Genomic DNA, 19,555 nt, shown 5'->3' on the forward strand with positions numbered 1-19,555 from the left:
GACATATTTAATTCAACTTTATCTGGCAATCAGCTTTATTTATTCCTCGTTTTAATCTATTTTCTTTATGATAAATCAAATAATAAAAAAGCAGAACATATTAGTTTGAAATGTTTTCAAGATATTCTGACAATTCCTATTTAAATAAATTTGATTTCTATTCTTTAACAGATTTTGTTAATAGTCCTTATCTGTTTCATATATATTTTAACCTTTTAAACGAATTCAAATCATTTGTATTCGTGCTATCTAGCATCAATAAAATTATTACACGTTATACTATCTTTATCCTGTTCTTGCGTTATATCTCACCACTAGTGTACATTTAATTTGTGTCTTGTGTCATTTGCTGTGTCTTTACAGTGCCTATAAATGTTTATCCCCCTCCCTTAAATTTTTATCTTTCCTGGAAAGAAATCTGTGATATTTTTGGCCTTTCAAAGGGGTCTACAAACTTAGAATTATTGTTTTCTTTGATACTTTAATTTTCTATGTAGCAATTTGAGTTTTTGCTTTCTTCGTGAAAAACGTTAGTCTCTTTAGTTATCTATAGATAAAGGTTGCATAAATTCTATTGCAATTTTGCAGCACGGCACTGCATTATGGATGCCTCGCCGGCAGAATTCAAGTGGTACGGCTCATTTTGGATGCTGATGGCAAAATCACTATTGACAGATTTGGGAGGAGTCCTGTTTTTATGGTAAGTTATATCTCTCTTTAAACATGGTCCTGATCATTGGTGTCAATTTTTGCGTCCTACCTTTCCTTTCACGTTGGCACCCCTCACTGCTATTATACATGGTTGAAATTTAAAGTAACAATTTCAGGCAACTTTATAGATCATTTTCTTTTTTAAACCAACATTTTTAAAGTAGAGAGGAAGGTGGCTGAACTTGATCTCTTACCTTCTGTAGTAATCTGTCAGCAATGCTGATGACGATTCTTTTTGAACAGGCAATCAAAAACGGACATTTGGATATAGTCAAAGTATTCTACGGAATAGAGTTTGACTTCAACCGACCTGACCACGCAGGGACCACACCACTGCATTACGCCATTTTCAGAAAGAAAATGGAGATTGCAGAATACCTGGTGAAACAAGTGCATGTGAATGTGAATGCAAGAGATATGGTAAGTCACCTTGCTATAAGTTTATTCTTCTATGCTGGTTAAAAGTACACCCGAAAAAGACAACCAAAATAGAAAGTGTGTGATAATAGAAAGCCTTTACTCTGTTATTAGAAGATCTTCAACATAACTAGAAAAAGTTCTTTCTTGCATTATTGATGCAATTAGCTTCAACAACAAATATCAAGAACGAGGCATTGCTTCATCACAAACCATCTTGATCAAGATTTCAGAGCAAGTCAACACAATCCACGATATCGTAACGATTACGGAATGGTTTGATGTTTGGTAATGCCTTGTAAAAGTAGAATTCTATGATCAACACCATAGGGTAATCAGAAAAAACAAGGCTACAGCTAGAAACAGCGCAAGATATCTATAAATACAGATGATGATTTACGAGCCTCTCTTACTCATTAACCTATGCTGAATCTTTGAAGTCTAAAAATCATTAAAATGTAGCATTCATATATTGATTGATGTAAAGAATGCATGCATTCATAAATACTTAAGAACTCCCACTCATAAAACTTGAATTTTCACAGCATATATCTACGCCACTGCACGAAGCAGTCCTTGCTGGGTTGCCAAATGTGGTTTTATTGCTAGTGAAAAGTGGAGCAGAAACAGAAATCAGAGAGATGATCGGAAAGTAAGTATGGTTTGAATCAATTTTTAAAGGATTTATGGAAATCAATTTTGTAGTTGTTCGTTAAAATAGCATACTTCAACTGACTTTGTTAACATTGCACAAGGCCTCAATATATAGATTTATTGCTCCTCGTTATTTAGCCAATCTAAAAAAGGTTCTTATCTAATTATTTCAATTGGTGTTGCTAATGATCCAATATTAAGAAAGCATATAAAAGTTATATGTAACGAAATGTAAATACTTGATATTTTGCTTTTTCAACACAGGACCCCCTTGTTGCTGGCGATCGTCAAAGGAGAAGAAGAATGTGTTGAGATCCTCTTACGCTATGGTGCAGAGATCTACCGTACAAGATACAGCAGCCTCGCAGAGGACAAGGCTCTTCAATTTCGCCAGAAAAGGTAGAGCAATACAATTGAAAATTTCATTAGGAATTTGAGCTAATAAACCGACAAAGCTATACTTGTTTTAGCATTAAGAATCTTAAGTTTAAAGTCCTAACGAGAAGTGAATTGTTAGTTGTAGTAAAACACAAACTCTCAAAGCCTTTGTGATAATTTCATAGTGAACGCAACCAATGTAAAATTTAGCCGCTTTCCATAAAATCATTTTGGAAGAGCACAGCTATCCCACACTAATACAATCTCAATCATTTATAGGATATATGAAATGCTTCAGACCTATAGATCAAAGCACGAGAGGAGAATTGAATTCATCGGTAGGTTTGTTAAAAGCTATTCCATATATCTGAAATGTAAAGTCTTTTATTGTGGATACAGAACAGACCTGTTTCAAAAAGCTAAATTTACTACCGAATAGACTCACGAAGTACCATCTTTCATTGTTGGAAAAAAGAGTTTTTAATTGATGGAAAAACCTTTTTAAAATTAATAACCTCGTTATAGAGTTGAATATACACTTAACATCACGTTCGAGCTAAAGTTCAATAGGAAAGAAAAGAGGAAAACGAAGCATTCTTGCCTAAATTGACTAATATATTTAAAAATGTGCAATGAAAAAGTTTCGTCGGGGTACAATTAGAGGTGATGCTTTCAAAATGGTAAATGATTTGGATTGAAGGATTTTTGGTCAAAACGGAGGAGTTGAAATATCAGGGACCTGTAAACAACGCCAGTGCCAACGGTGGAGCCACGTCCCACAAGTGACAACCCCATCTCTAGAAATCCTTGTGGAGCCACGTCCCACAAGTGAAAACTCCATCTCTAGAAAACCTTGTGGTCTGTGGAGCCACGTCCCATCTCTTCTTTATCGCCGAAGGTGCCCAACCGTTTAAGCTTGGTAAAGTGGAATCAAAATACCGGATTGAAAAGTCTGATTTTTAGTCATGAACTGGTAACTCCGGGGAGCAATAAGTAAGGCTCGCAGAGAAGCAAAACGTTTGAGAATAAAATGTATCTAACACCTTAAAAATAAACGCTTAACTTTTGCGGCGGTCACATATTTCCTCAAGCAAAGGTTGGGTACCTATCTGCAGTAGCCAAAGACGTAAACCTTGTCTAAAGTAATTAGAATTTCAAACACCATACTTGCATAGCCTCAGTGAATTGGTTACAAAATAAGTTGCATCTTTAAGATTGAAAAATATCTTTCAGATCCAAATCTCTTGAACATCAAGTCGTTATTGATGACAAATGAAGATGGGAGTGTAACAGAAAATGCAAATGCAGCTATGCACGAAGAAGACCACGAAGTCGTTGCATTTCACGAGAATTCGCATGATTCTGGTCTAGAATTAAGGTCATCAAGCAGGCGAATTGACAGATGTAACCAACTTGACAACTCTGTAAGCTTAGAATCTCAGGAAGTCATCGAAATGTCCATTAACATCGGTAAGTTATAACTCTTCTCTTTCCTTCTTTTATGTATTCTGTCAGTTCTAAGGTACCTAAAGATTGTTAACAATCATTTACTTCCTTGGTTAAGGCAATCACTCTTTTTCAAAAGAATGCTTACAATGGCAGAAATAAAATCATATTTCATTAAAAAACCAGTTACCTATTTTAACACAACAACTAAGACTGAAAAATTCATTATTCCAAGTTCAAAATAAATCACCAGTATTTCTCAATCCATTCATTTCAGAGCCCCAACTTGCAGAGGAGATACCAGATCTTCTCTTTGAGGAGGATGAAGAAGAAAATCCGGAAGAAGAGATCATTGATGAACAGGAAATCTCGTTGGTTTTTGCTGACTTTGAAACGCCAACATCCAACCAGCCATTGCTTGAAGTTGAACAGGTCACCCCATCACTAATTCAACTAGAAGCAGAACTGACTTCTGCAGGTATGTGAGAAACTTCTTTCTTAGGCATCAATAGAATGTAATGGTAAATGGTTTCTAATGATCTTTGAGATTACTCATCTCTTCGTATTCGATTTTATTGATTGTTCTTTGATTTACTTCAGAGCCCCCATCTGCAGAGGAGACACCAGATCTTCTCTTTGAGGAGGATGAAGAAGAGTATTCGGAAGTAAAGGTCATTGATCAACTGGAAATCTCGTTGGTTTTGGCTGACTCTGAAGCCAAATCATCCAACCAGCCTGAAGATGAAAAAGTCACTCCATCACTTATTCAACTAGAAGCAGAACTGACGTCTGCAGGTATGTGAGAAACTTCTTTTTTAGGCAATAATATAATGTAATGAATGGTAAATGGTTTCTAATGATCTTTGAGATTACTCATCTCTTCATATTCGACTTTATTGATTGTTCTTTGATTTACTTCAGAGCCCCAACCTGCAGAGGAGACACCAGATCTTCTCTTTGAGGAGGATGAAGAAGAGTATTCGGAAGTAAAGGTCATTGATCAACTGGAAATCTCGTTGGTTTTGGCTGACTCTGAAACCAAATCATCCAACCAGCCTGAAGATGAAAAAGTCACTCCATCACTTATTCAACTAGAAGCAGAACTGACGTCTGCAGGTATGTGAGAAACTTCTTTTTTAGGCAATAATATAATGTAATGAATGGTAAATGGTTTCTAATGATCTTTGAGATTACTCATCTCTTCATATTCGACTTTATTGATTGTTCTTTGATTTACTTCAGAGCCCCAACCTGCAGAGGAGACACCAGATCTTCTCTTTGAGGAGGATGAAGAAGAGTATTCGGAAGTAAAGGTCATTGATCAACTGGAAATCTCGTTGGTTTTGGCTGACTCTGAAACCAAATCATCCAACCAGCCTGAAGATGAAAAAGTCACTCCATCACTTACTCAACTAGAAGCAGAACTGACGTCTGCAGGTATGTGAGAAACTTCTTTTTTAGGCAATAATATAATGTAATGAATGGTAAATGGTTTCTAATGATCTTTGAGATTACTCATCTCTTCATATTCGACTTTATTGATTGTTCTTTGATTTACTTCAGAGCCCCAACCTGCAGAGGAGACACCAGATCTTCTCTTTGAGGAGGATGAAGAAGAGTATTCGGAAGTAAAGGTCATTGATCAACTGGAAATCTCGTTGGTTTTGGCTGACTCTGAAACCAAATCATCCAACCAGCCTGAAGATGAAAAAGTCACTCCATCACTTACTCAACTAGAAGCAGAACTGACTTCTGCAGGTATGTGAGCAACTTCTTTCTAACGCATCAATAGAATGTAATGGTAAATGGTTTCTAATGATCTTTGAGATTACTCATCTCTTCGTATTCGAATTTATTGATTGTTTTTTGATTTACTTCAGAGCCCCAACCTGCAGAGGAGATACCAGATCTTCTCTTTGAGGAGGATGAAGAAGATCCTTCGGTTGTATTGGAACCTCCAATATCTTTCTCTTCATCTACTCCAATTGACGTAAACCAGGGGTCGTCTGGTACGTTATGTTTCATTTTTTTTCAATATGCACATTTTCTGTTTTCTTTTCATGGAGCGCTAAAACCTACTGCTTTCAAAATATTGAGCAGATGAAGGTGTCATCATTTCCACCAATTTTTGCAATTCTTTCAGATCCATCAGAAAAGCCGAAGCAGGAACTGCCTGTTTATAAGGAAGAGGCAAGCGCATGGAATAACAATGTCATTCAAGAAAAAGAAAAGTCATTGTCAATCAATTTCTGGGATATTCCAACATCAATCAAACTTGTGCCACAAGGTGACGAAGGTTCATCGGAACAATTCGCAGGTGGCTCTCTCGAGAAGCAATATCCGTCAGGTATTATCAGAAGCCATTTTATGTTTAGTCTATCAAAGAAATTTCGACTCTCGAATTGTATCCTCTGAAAGGCAAAATTACTAAAATGTAAACAAAACTCCTGATTGGCTGAAACAGTTCCCCTTACTAGAGTTATGATATAGATATTTGCTCGCTTAGACTCTTCAATTTGACTTTCATGATAAATCGACGCTATAACCATTAGTTAAATATATATTTAAAGAGAAAACAGTTGGTTCAATCTGTCTAGCGTATTTCTATTTAGCATGAAAATTTAAGCAGAAAACGAGAAAGGAAATCTTGACTATGGTCTCACTCTGTTTGCAGGGAATAACGCTGCTTCATCGAAGAAACTCGAACTATCCAGAACTGGTATTTCTGTGTATGATGAAGAAGCTGAAAAGCTTAAAACAAACTGCAACCAATTTGTGAAATTGCTTGAGGAAATCGAATGTTCTTTCAACTATTTTGACGATGGATTCAAACGAATAGAATCGCGGCTGCATGGTGCAGGAAAGCAGCGAATGGAAAAGGAAGATGTCGTCCATGAAAACAAACGGCTGGCTTTATTGAACGAAGAGCTCTGTAAAAAAGTGGAAGTTTTAAGCAAGCAACTTGAACAGGAAGTCAACATGCAGAAAGGTATGAGAGAATATCAATTTAACCTGGAGACCGACAATGAGCAGCTTCGTTTGCAAGCCGATAAGCTTATGAAGGATAAAAACAAAGACGAAGTTTTACTTGGGCTTCTCGAAAAAGAAAATGAGGAGCTATTGGTCAAGTCTTTCAGATTAAATGAATTGGAAATTCAAGAGAAGAAAACACAAGAAGAGATGGAAAAATGTTTGACTGAGCTTTCAAAGATCGAAGACATTGTCAAGCAAAAGGATGAGGAGAGAACACATCTAGAAGAAGGAATATTTCAGCTACAAAAGAAGTGGGAAACAGAACACTTAAGGCTATTGGAGGCACAAGAAGAAAATGACAGTTTAATATCTAAAATTTCCGATTATCGCGTCAAGTTGGATCACCTTGAAAGAGAACATCAACTGACTCAAGAGGTGTCCAAAGAGCAACGTGGAACAATTTCGTCTTTAAACTTAAGAAAAGCTGATCTTTCAGTTGAGATTGATAGTTTGAAATTTCGTCTAAGAAGCTTTGTGAATTTGGAAGAGCAGAATGAGTCGCTAAATGAAGAGCTACGAAAAGCAAAGAACAATTTACGTGCAATGGAGAATGTGTACACGGTTTCAATGGCCGATGCGATAAAGTTTCGCGGCAAATATGATGAGGCATGTTATGAGCTTGAAGGGCTCCAAGCAACGATTGATTTGCTATCGACTGAGAAAAAGGAACTGAGTGAAAAATGTGACAGATTGGAAAATGCAATGACTAGAGAATTGTTTGAGCATGAAGGAACTTTGAAAAGTACTGACGGGAAAACCAAGGCACTTGAATCAAACTTGAATTTGGTAAGTTTAGTTGTGTTAGCATATTAGTTTAGGTTAACTAGTGTTATCGTATCTGTCATGTTTATTTGTGTTACTATGGGTAGAAAAAGAATATCAACGACCTAGCCACAGTTGCAACGGGCCGCAAAAATATGATTGCCAGTTCGGAAAGGTGAATTGTTGGAGCACCTAAACAAAAGTAGCATAAATTTAAAAGTTGTTTCTCTTCCCCTCCTCCATTACAGTTTTGCTTATTACTACATGATTGTCAGTGACAACCTAGCTGGGACTGGATGCATAAACACTTCTAATGAAGGAAACAAAATTGTACGCGAGGAGAGAGCGAGGATAGAGCAACAGCAATGATGACTTGGAGATGAAGTTAAATCCTGGGATGGCGAACTTTTGACCGAGATTATTGTAGTGTTCCAGCTTTTCTGGCTAGGATTGAAGTTCAGGATGCTGTTGCATTATGGCCATATAACAGTCCCTTAAAAATAATACTTCCTATCAGTAATACCTATCATTGAATCTTGTTTGGTAAAAGAGACTTTAGGCCATTAGAGCAACACAGAACCTTCCATTCTTAGATTGTTGGACATTGTTGACAAATCTGATGATATGTATTCTTTTGCCCGTTTTCATCAAATTGCTGCGTATTTGGAAAATGCTCAAGAAGCCTTGATATTCAAGCAAGATTCATTGTTTCGTCATTGCGTTAATTCTCCTTGCATTTCTGCACCGTACGAGTTTCACGCAGACGGGAGTTAGTGCCTTTTTGAAAACAGCGCTGCGATTAGTAGCCTGTAACGCCACGTCAATTTAAACATTAAAAGATGATTTGTACTTATTTTGTAGAAAAATGTGCCAGAAGATAGCAGCTTTTGGGGAAATGAAGCCAAGAGAAGCAAAGATTATAAAACTAATTTTGATTAAGGACCAAAAATTGAACCAAACAAAATTGACCATTCTATAATGGTTGTAGTAGCATGAATTGGTATGACTTACCTTAAAATTTAAAAAGCAAGTTGATTTATTTACTGAACATTGTTGAACAAATAGAGTCAACAATATTGTGAAAATATGAATTTTGTAGTAGAGAAAATCATGGCATATGAGGGTTTATCTATATTTTCAATGCCTGTGTATTTGTTCAGAGAATTCTTGAAGGCAAAAAACGGAACTGATAAACAGAAACTTTCAATCATTATGGCCAAAGTTTCTTTTGGTTGGGTGTTGACATATCTACTTGTGGCTGAAAAAGAAATTAAGATGATATTTTTTATTTACAATACGGGTGGCTTGACTTACAGTGAATATCATCTTGAAAATATAGTATTTGACAACTTTATCAGGGTTAGGCCTATGTGTGCAATGGTACAATGATTGATGAATGCCAACTGAAGCAGAAAATAAGGATTAACAGTGGTGGTCGCCCCATGGTCCTTGGATGCGGTTGAAGAGCCTGTGGTGTCTAAATGCTTTCAAGGTCAAACAGTAATGTAACAACCAAGTGCCAAGTTCAAAATTCGAGCATTAAAACAACAAACAAGCAAAAAGTAGATTATGAAGTTTCAATGCTTGAGCTTAATATTAAAGAAAACAGGAAACAGTTTTCCAAAGAAATTTTAATCAAAATATCATAGATTAATAATAGAGCATTTTTGCTGCAAGATACCGGGTCTCTCTGTTACTGGCAAACTATCTGAAAGATTGTCAGATTATGGAAACGGAAGGCCAAAACCAGAAATAACTTGCGAATTAAGACAACTTGCAAATAGAGGCATACCACACAATTACAATAGATAAGATATGTGCTTATTTCTTACTAAAGTAGAAAAGGTTATGCCTGATAACATATTCATTGCATTTATAAAGTAATTGTGAACATCTGAATTTCATCTAATTTCTGCTTAAAAACATCCATAAATTATCAAGCTTACCACTACATTAAATGAGCTAGCACAATAATGGCTACTGAAACTATTTCAAAAAAATATCTATCAATCAAATTAACATGCAAAATACTGGTTTTGATGTGGATCATGTTTGCAGTTTTTCCATTCAATATAATACACTGTATAGGATTTTCACAATACAAGATATTCAGCATTAAATGCTTCATATTTTTTTACTTTTGCCCAGAAAGGTCCTACCTGAAATCCACTGCCAGCTGAGTTAAGAAGTAAAACAACAGGATTGAAAACTAGATATCAATGCAGTGCTGTGGATAAATACAGTTGACATCGACTATCAGCAAAAAGAGACATTGTTTCAAACACTGGACAAAGAAACATGCCAAGAGAATTATGCTCTAAGTATCCATCACTAACTTAATCTTTTTGATGAAAAATGGGGAAGAACTGCAAGAAGGGCTTGGAAAATTTCCCAATTCCAGTAATCTCCTGAATGTTGGAAAGGGATGAAAAATAATTACTGAACATTGGTTTGAGATAATGAGGTAATACGAAGTTATACGGAATGACACTATAACAAGGCCAAGAGCAGTTGCCAAAGAGGAGGTGGAGGATGAGGACTATAGAAATGCGACGAAGGAGATGGTTTCCAAGTATGGTTTTAGAGTACAGAGATATGCTACACAAGCATAGTCTTAAGCTCAGAAATATTTTAGAACTGAACTTTGAATTGTATTTTTCTAATATAATTGAGTATTTTATGAGTTGAGGCATTAAAAGAAACTTCACAATTTTGAGGGGACATCTATTATTTCAAATGTTTGCTAACTCAAACAAATGGAAGTTTCCCTAGAGAGATTGAGAAAGAGGACATCAACTGTATTGACAACTGAGAAAACACACACAATTTGTTCATGTGACACAGCACTGCTAGGTAGAAAGCTTTATCTGGTCACTTGATGGATTCTTTTGACAATTCAATTGTAATGCTTTAATAAGTGCACTGTACTACTCACTTGGAACTGGAGGAAGTGGACGAAAAAGGCAATTATCATTGTCACTGTCATCAGCTGATAAGCATTTACTGGAATCAAATGCTAGTTGGTGTGCATAGCTTTGCACCAATTGATGGATTCTTTCACCATCCTTAGTCTGAAAGAAAGAAAGACATAAATAGCCCATATATACTTGAAATCATTATTTAAGAATTTATGGTAAGTATGCTCCTAGTTTTGAATTTCAGAAATGCTAAAGTAAACTACAGTAATTTTATAAAGTTTGTATTTTTTATTCTAAAAAACTTGGTAAAATCATAGTAAGCAGGGTTTTCCAAAAATCAAAAGGTAACAAAACAGCTTTTTACAAGATGCATTTAAAAGAGGATCCAAGTCAGAAAGTTTGCGCATGTGAATGATGATAAAATATAAGATGTATGACTAAATTAAAGATATATTTTGGGTCTGTCATTGCATAAAACATTGCTTTGTTACCTTCCAGCCTCAAAAGTAAACCTAGTGGCATCAAAACCAAACCGCCGTAAGGATGGTATTGGCCATGAAACAAGTCTCACATTTGAGCATTTTACATCAAAGAGTATGATTTCTTCTGTTGAAACTTCAAGTTCACAATCCCCAGATGTACTTAATTTTGCTGATGGTTGAAGGTAGACTGAGAACAACTCAATAGTCTTCAAAGATTTATGGTGGACTCCAGGGGCAGATCCAGAAAAAAATTTGAGGGGTGCTCAGTTTTGGGTGGGGCTGGTGTGGGGCTGGTATTCAAAATTTATGCTGATTAGAATTTCTTTTGGACATTCAAAGAGCAAGGGTTGTCAATACCTGTTTTTTAAATATTTGATTTTAAAACAATTATTTTCTCAACTTCTGGCAATGTGCTATTTAAAATGAAACCGATACATAAAATACAACAAAATGATACTAAGAAACAATTGTAATTGCTTTTCTCTCGGTTAAATATAAAAGAAAATATTTGATTTCTTCTTTCATCATTCTGACTTCTTAATAAACATTTTTAAAATACAGCTACTTTTAATAGATGAAATAAATATCATTAATGTTTCTGTCAGTTTATGTACGAATTAATATCTTGTTAATGATTTCGGGAAGATGACAATATTCTGGGCAATCAGTAGGTCTGTAAGGCTGAGCTCTTGGCTATTTAATTGAGATTCATAGAAGTTTCATAAACACCAACATAAAAACCCAGAGGTTTATAATTTGATCTCTTGCATCGCATCAAGTTTAAAAAATGAAATATAGGCCTCACCTCATTACACACGCTTTTGTTCTATTAAAATTTCAAAAGAAATCGCGTCACTTCTGTTGTGACTGGCGATCGCCATTTCTACACAACAACTACAACATGCTTCTTCCGCCTGCCTAAATGAAAATTTGAACAGCGTTTGACAATAGGGGGTGCTCCCGCTAAAAGTGAGCACCCGCGATATCAGAAGCTGATTGGTTGCTTTACAATCGCCGGAGCTCAAGGTTATCACCGATTGGCTATAGTTAGTTTGCGAGAGACTAAAGCACAGACCAGGGGGTGCTGGAAATTTTACAACGATAATAAGTTGCACAGTCTGGTCCGTAAATTAACTGGCTTTGAAAATACAGAGAGCGGGCTAGAAGTGCTCAGACGGGACAGAAATTGATTTTCTCGGGGGAGTACAAATGGGAACCTCTAATTTAGTGCCCGCCAGGGCCGTAAATCCCGGGGGGACGGGGGGGGGACCGGACCCCCCCAAAAATCTGGAGCAAAACGTTTTTTTGAGAAATTATCGTCATTTTCTTTTAAAGAAAGGAATCCCTGGTACTGGTAACTGGGTTAGAACCAAACTAAGTTTTGCTGTGTTATTGCAACATACCTCAGCCACTATGCCATGGTGTCAAGCGCAAGTTGACTATTGTAGATGGCTGTTATTTATGTTTGCAGAGTGGTGTCGAGTCGGTGACGATGCCCATGGAGGGGATGAGCCCCCAATATCTTATCCATCGGTCTCTCCTTGAATAAATCTCAAAAAGCATGTAAGAAAAGAATCGTCGCCATATGTCTCGACAAACCCATATTACACATATTTTCATACACGCCTTTTTATAAAAATCCTAACTCAAAACCTAAATTACGGTACCAAGACCTCCATAATAGCTCCCTAATTTTAACTGCACCGGAACAAGGAACAAGGAACAAGGTCAAAAGACAAAGAGGGCAAGGAGTAAAATTAATTTGCGTAATTTACGCTAATTTTTGATCTGCGTAAAAGTACCACTTCAGCAAAGAAGTACTTTTGCATTTAATATAGAGAGAAGCAATGACTAAACTTTCAATTATTAGAATGCAATAAATTTTGCCCAGCCTCGACTTTTTTTAAGAAAATTGTCATTTGGAGCCCGAATATGTTCTTAGATACATCCTTATTTTTTTCGAATCTGACATGGTTTTAAGAAGAAAAACGCTCGCTCTCGAATAGAAAACACCTATTCTTTCTTTTCTCCAACGTCTGTCACTAGAGTTTAAGCATTTCCCCCGACATCTGTCACTAGACTATTCCCCTTCCCAATTTCTCCCAGAAAAGTCGATTTTTCTATCCTGAACGGTAAAGTATTTGTTAAACTTGGTCAGGGAGATGCTTTTATAGCTATTTAGAAGGTATAATCTCAAAAATTTCCTTTCACGTCGGCCCCAACCATGGTGGGTCCTCCTACATCACTAAATGTGATTCTCAGCCCCCATGTTTAATTTATTCGAGCTGTCTCTTAAAAATGTTATCAACTCAGCTATAAAAAAGTCAACGAGCTAAGAAACATCTGTAAATACCTTCAATAGAGCTGAAAAACCGTAGTAAATCTAAAAATCTTTTTTTATGTATTAAGTTGTTTGCCACTCAAATTGTTTCCTTAACACACTCCATAAATTGGGGGTGCCATGACCCACTGCACACTTTATATTCATTCGCACTGCTGACCCCCCCCCCCCCCCAATTGACATGACAGATTTACGGCCCTGGTGCCCGCCTACTCTGAAATTTCAAAATATCACATCCTGAATGATTCGACGGGTGTTAAAGCACCCATAGCTCCCCCCCTAGATCCGCCCCTGGGTGTATATTAAAACATGCTTTTTGGGGTGGCGTTTTGTCTGCTACACGAACCATGCTGGCCAGGTTGTTCTCTATCAAATATGCAACCAAATTGCGCCCAACAAAACCACATCCACCGAGAACAAGAACTTTTGCTTCAGCCATAATATGAAGTGATAGGCCCTTCAATCCACTGCTAAACAGAAAGGGTGTGTTGTTTACTGTCAATGACCAAAGATAACTTGAATATGTCACAGACAGAATTTGGCCTCATTTAAATTAAGCCTTTTCTTTATTTACTTGCATTTGAAGGGTACAAATTAAGACGAATGGGCATCATTATTAATTTATCCATTTCATTCATTCATATGTCTGAGGGCGCTCTTCGGGAACTTTGACATCCTGTGTCCGAATAAGGAAGATCGCTCTTGAACAATGTAGCCTGTGTCCCAGACCCCTAACTTGAAAGTAAACCTCAGTGTCTGGAGCAACATTCGTTTTCTATGCATTTTCTACATGCAATATGTATCCCTTACTGTTTCTGGTTCTCCTTAATCAATAACCAACAGAATCTCAAGTTCACTATTATTTCTTCTCTCTCGCCCTTTACACCCGAGTAATCCAAGCTCTCCATGGGGCCTCTATGTGCTGTACTGAACCTACTATCAACGTCTCATAATTTTTTGGATTATTTTTCTAATGTTTTTGATGATTCATTGGCAATGGAAAATATAACGAGCTGTTGAATTCTTTAATTGTCTCCTCCCCCATGAGTTTAGAAACGAAATGGCTTCTGAGATTTCGCAGTGAACATTTTATGGTAGATTTTTGTTTTGGATAGTAATTTTAAGTTGTTAAAAATGTACTTGTAGAAATTATCGACATGATAAGGTTTTATCTTATCAGAATTCAAAATGGGAATCCTTCCCGTATTCTGAGGTTTCTAAGAAAACATTTTGTTTGTGTAAATTCGAAAAGTAGGCGATTCTTCTGGTGGTCGAACAATTTTGGTATTCATTGGATTCGTTTTTAGTTGCCCTTCTTCCAGAAAATTAATTGGAATAAAATTGTTTAATAGATTAATGGGCATTTTCTCCCTACTTCTTTTTATTGTCTTCGGCAAAAGCTATCTAATGGTACTATTACTACGTCTGTTTTGCAGATTCCCAAAGAACCAATGATGTTAGCTATTATTGTGGGAATCTTCGGATCTTCCTCTGTGGCCTTTCATTATCTATTTTATTTCCTTGTACATCTATTTTCTTTCTTTGTACCTCCAAGGGGGCATCCCATTCACTTACTGTTTTCACAAACACTAACATTGCTTCCGCAAAAGGGACCAAGAGTAACCTTGTATTCAAGCGGTAAAAGTGACGTCAAATCTGAAAGCTGTCTCCTTAAACAACCTGATGCTTATAAATACACAGTGTATCAATGAACACCCATTATTGAAATGTTTTTTGATAATCTTAGCAGTAAAACTTGTTCTTCATTTCTTTTAATTTGCCCTTCAACCAAATTCTGCTTTGGAAACACTTTTTGAAGAGACGCAAATTAGGTACCAGGCTTTTCGCTTCCAAATCAACTATGACGATGGATAATCCTTCATTGATATGACGTCAAATTACGAACAATCTGTAACTTATCATCTTCGGTTAACATTTTTAATCAGTTGAGTTGTGAACGTCGGTTGAGAAGGATTGACAATGTTGTCGAAGTTTTTTCACCGCTCAACAGCGAGTACGAATGAAGACGGCTTAAACCTTTGGGATCTTCCAAGGTTACACCGAGCCGCGTACAAGAACAAGATTCAGAAACTGCAAAGTCTTTTAAAGAAAAGACGAGTTGATATCAACAAGAAGGATGTCGAAGGACGGTAAGTTATCCCTAAAAGTTTTTAACAGTACAATGTCTTGCTTTCTAGAGAACTTTTTAAAGAAGACATATTTCACTCATCTTTATTCGGCAATCAGCTTTATTTATTCCTCGTTCCAATTTATTTTCTTTATGATAAATCAAATGATAATAAAGCAGAACATATTAGTTTGAAATGTTTTCAAGATATTCTGACAATTCCTATTTAAATAAATTTGATTTCTATTCTTTAACAGCTTTTGTTGATAGTCCTTATTTGTTTTATATTTTTTTAAACCTTTTAAACGAACTCAAATCATTTGTATTCGTGCTATCTAAAATCAATAAAGTCATTACACATTACATTATCTTTATCCTGTTCTTGCGTTATATCTCACCACTAGTGTACATTTTATTTGTGTCTTGTGTCATGTGTTTGTGTCTTTACAGTGCCCATAAAAATTTATCCTCCTCCCTCTATATTTATTTTTCCTGAAACGAAATCAATGATATCTTTGGTTCAAAGGGGTCTACAAACTTATAGAATTAATGTTTTCTTTGATATTTTAATTTTCTATGTAGCAATTTGAGGTTTTGCTTTCTCCGTGAAAAACTTTAGTCTCTTTAGTTATCTATAGATAAAAGTTGCATAAATTCTATTGTAATTTTGCAGAACGGCACTGCATTATGGATGCCTCGCCGGCAGAATTCAAGTGGTACGGCTCATTTTAGATGCTGATGGCAAAATCACTATTGACAGATTTGGGAGGAGTCCTGTTTTTATGGTAAGTTATATCTCTCTTTAAATATGGTCCTGATCCTACCTTTCCTTTCACGATGGCACCCCTCACTGATATCAAACATGGTTGAAATTTAAGGTAACAATTTCAGGCAACTTTATAGATCATTTTCTTTTTTAAACCAACATTTTTAAAGAGGAGACGAAGGCAACTGAACTTGATCTCCTACCTTATGTAGTAATCTGTCACCAATCCTGATGACGATTCTTTTTGAACAGGCAATCAAAAACGGACATTTGGATATAGTCAAAGTATTCTACGGAATAGAGTTTGACTTCAACCGACCTGACCACGCAGGGACCACGCCACTGCATTACGCCATTTTCAGAAAGAAAATGGATACCTGGTAATACCTGGTAACCATTGCAGAATACCTGGTAAAACAAGTGCATGTGAATGTGAATGCAAGAGATATGGTAAGTCGCCTTGCTATTAGTTTATTCTTGTACGCTGGTTGAAAGTACACCCGAAAAAGACAACCGAAATAAGAAAGTGTGTGAAAATTGAAAGCCTCTACTCTGTTATTAGAAGATCTTCAACATAACTAGAAAAAGTTATTTCTTGCATTATTGATGCAATTAGCTTCAACAACAAGAATCAAGAATGAGACACTGCTTCATCACAAACGATCTTGATTAAGATTTCAGAGCAAGTCAACACAATCCACGATATCCTAACGATTCCAGAATGGTTTCTTGTTTGGTAAAGCTTTGTAAAAGTAGAACTCTATGATAAACACCATAGGGTAATCAGAATAACAAGGTTACAGCTAGAAATAGTGCAAGATATCTATAAATACAGATGATGATTTACGACCCTCTCTTACTCATTAACCTATGCTGAATCTTTGACGCTCTTAGTCTAAAAATCATTAAAATGTTGCATTCATATATGGATTGATGTAAAGAATGCATGCATTCATAAATACTTGAGAACTCCCACTCATAAAACTTTGGTTTTCACAGCATATATCTACGCCACTGCACGAAGCAGTCCTTGCTGGGTTGCCAAATGTGGTTTTATTGCTAGTGAAAAATGGAGCAGAAACAGAAATCAGAGAGATAATCGGAAAGTAAGTATGGTTTGAATCAATTTTTAAAGGCTTTATGGAAATGAATTTTGTAGTTGTTCGTTAAAATAGCATACTTCAACTGACTTTGTTAACATTGCACAAGGCCTCAATATATAAATTTATTGCTCTTCGTTATTTAGCCAATCTGAAAAAGGTTCTTTTCTAATTATTTCAATTGATGTTGCTAATGATCCAATATTAAGAAAGCATATAAAAGTTATATGTAACGAAATGTAAATACTTGATATTTTGCTTTTTCAACACAGGACCCCCTTGTTGCTGGCGATCGTCAAAGGAGAAGAAGAATGTGTTGAGATCCTCTTACGCTATGGTGCAGAGATCTACCGTACAAGATACAGCAGCCTCGCAGAGGACAAGGCTCTTCAATTTCGCCAGAAAAGGTATAGCAACACAATTGAAAATTTCATTAGAAATCTGAGCTAGTAAAACAACAAAGCTATACTTGTTTTAGCATTAAGAATCTTAAGTTTAATGTTCTAACGAGAAGTGAATTGTTAGTTGTAGTAAAAAACAAACTCTCAAAGCCTTTGTGACAATTTCATAGTGAACGCAACCAATGTAAAATTTAGCCGTTTTCCATAAAATCGTTTTAAAAGAGAACAGCTAACCCACACTAATACAATCTTAATCATTTTTATAGGATATATGAAATGCTTCAGACTTTTAGATCAAAGCACGAGAGGAGAATTGAATTCATCGGTAGGTTTGTTAAAAGCTATTCCATACATCTGAAATGTAAAGTCTTTTATTGTGAAAATCCTCTATCTCTAGAAAACCTTGTGGAGTTACGTCCCAATGTCTGCTTTATGGCCGAAGGTGCCCAACCGTTTAAGCTTGGTAAAGTGGATTCAAAATACCGGACTGAAAAGTTTGATTCTAAGTCACGAACTGGGAACTCCGGGGAGCAACAAGTAATACTCGCAGAGAAGCAAAATGTTTGAGAATAAAAAAATGAATTAAGGATTAAAGCTTTGAAGAATCTACAACCATTAAAAAAAGAATTAAGGGTTTAAGAAAAAATTAAAAAAATTAAACTAACACCTCCAAAGTAAACGCTTAACCTTTGCGGCGGTCACATATATCCTGAAGCAAAGGTTGGGTACCTATCTGCAGTAGTCAAAGACGTAAACCTTGCCTAAAATAATTAGAATTTCATACACCATACTTGCATAGCCTCAGTGAATTGGTTACAAAATAATTTGCGTTTTTGAGACTGAAAAATGTCTTTCAGATCCAAATCTCTTGAACATCAAGTCGTCATTGATGACAAAAGAAGATGGAAGCTTAGCAGAAAATGCAAATGCAGCTATGCACGAAGAAGACCACGAAGTCGTTGCATTTCACGAGAATTCGCATGATTCTGGTCTAGAATTAGGGTCATCAAGCAGGCAAATTGACAGACGTAACCAACTTGACCACTCTGTAAGCTTAGAATCTCAGGAAGTCATCGAAATGTGCATTAACATCGGTAAGTTATGACTTTCTCTTTCCTTTTTTTATGTATTCTGTCAGTTCTTAGGTACCTCCAGATTGTTTACAATCATTTAGTTCCTTGGTTAAGGCAGTCACTCTTTTTCAAAAGAATGCTTACAATGGCAGAAATAAAATCATATTTCATTAAAAAACAAGGTAGCTATTTTAACACAACATACTAAGACTGAAGAATTCATTATTCCAAGTTCAAAATAAATCACCAGTATTTCTCAATCCATTCATTTCAGAGCCCCAACTTGCAGAGGAGATACCAGATCTTCTCTTTGAGGAGGATGAAGAAGAAAATCCGGAAGAAGAGATCATTGATGAACAGGAAATCTCGTTGGTTTTTGCTGACTTTGAAACGCCAACATCCAACCAGCCATTGCTTGAAGTTGAACAAGTCACCCCATCACTAATTCAACTAGAAGCAGAACTGACTTCTGCAGGTATGTGAGAAACTTCTTTCTTAGGCATCAATAGAATGTAATGGTAAATGGTTTCTAATGATCTTTGAGATTACTCATCTCTTCGTATTCGATTTTATTGATTGTTCTTTGATTTACTTCAGAGCCCCAATCTGCAGAGGAGATACCAGATCTTCTCTTCGAGGAGAATGAAGAAGAGTATTCAGGAGAAGAGATCGTTGATGAACTGGAAATATCGTTGGTTTTTGCTGACTTTGAAACCAAATCATCCAACCAGCCTGAAGATGAAAAAGTCACCCTATCACTTATTCAACTAGAAGCAGAACTGACGTCTGCAGGTATGTGAGAAACTTCTTTTTTAGGCAATAATATAATGTAATGAATGGTAAATGGTTTCTAATGATCTTTGAGATTACTCATCTCTTCGTATTCGAATTTATTGATTGTTCTTTGATTTACTTCAGAGCCCCAACCTGCAGAGGAGATACCAG

The 19,555-nt window shown here is 36.1% G+C and overlaps 3 protein-coding genes across 4 annotated transcripts in view; 2 read left to right on the forward strand and 1 right to left on the reverse strand.

Annotated features, from left to right (window-relative positions):
- The first annotated feature begins 579 nt into the window (after positions 1 to 579).
- Positions 580 to 1,784, forward strand: LOC135690748 (uncharacterized). Its single transcript, XM_089115122.1, has 3 exons — positions 580 to 700; positions 955 to 1,131; positions 1,674 to 1,784. The coding sequence occupies exons 1-3, from the start codon at positions 698 to 700 to the stop codon at positions 1,782 to 1,784; spliced, it is 291 nt and encodes a 96-aa protein (XP_088971248.1). The 5' UTR covers positions 580 to 697.
- An 8,573-nt stretch (positions 1,785 to 10,357) lies between these two features.
- The window catches only part of LOC135690746 (docking protein 5), a 48,752-nt gene continuing 39,554 nt past the window's right edge, over positions 10,358 to 19,555 (reverse strand). The window contains exon 6 of one of the 2 annotated variants that reach the window (XR_016145197.1): positions 10,358 to 10,472. The gene's annotated coding sequence lies outside the window, so the exon portion shown is untranslated. Of the gene's footprint in view, positions 10,473 to 17,537; positions 19,343 to 19,555 lie in introns of those variants that run through there. The other variant, XR_016145202.1, reaches the window with a different exon arrangement.
- Positions 15,123 to 16,420, forward strand: LOC135690887 (ankyrin repeat domain-containing protein 66). Its single transcript, XM_089115396.1, has 3 exons — positions 15,123 to 15,292; positions 15,944 to 16,055; positions 16,289 to 16,420. Exons 1-3 carry the CDS (start codon positions 15,123 to 15,125, stop codon positions 16,418 to 16,420), a joined length of 414 nt encoding a protein of 137 aa, XP_088971522.1.

This window comes from Rhopilema esculentum, chromosome 4 (assembly GCF_057945365.1).
Source record: "Rhopilema esculentum isolate cy_ngs chromosome 4, ASM5794536v1, whole genome shotgun sequence".
Classification (NCBI taxonomy): Eukaryota; Metazoa; Cnidaria; class Scyphozoa; order Rhizostomeae; family Rhizostomatidae; genus Rhopilema; species Rhopilema esculentum.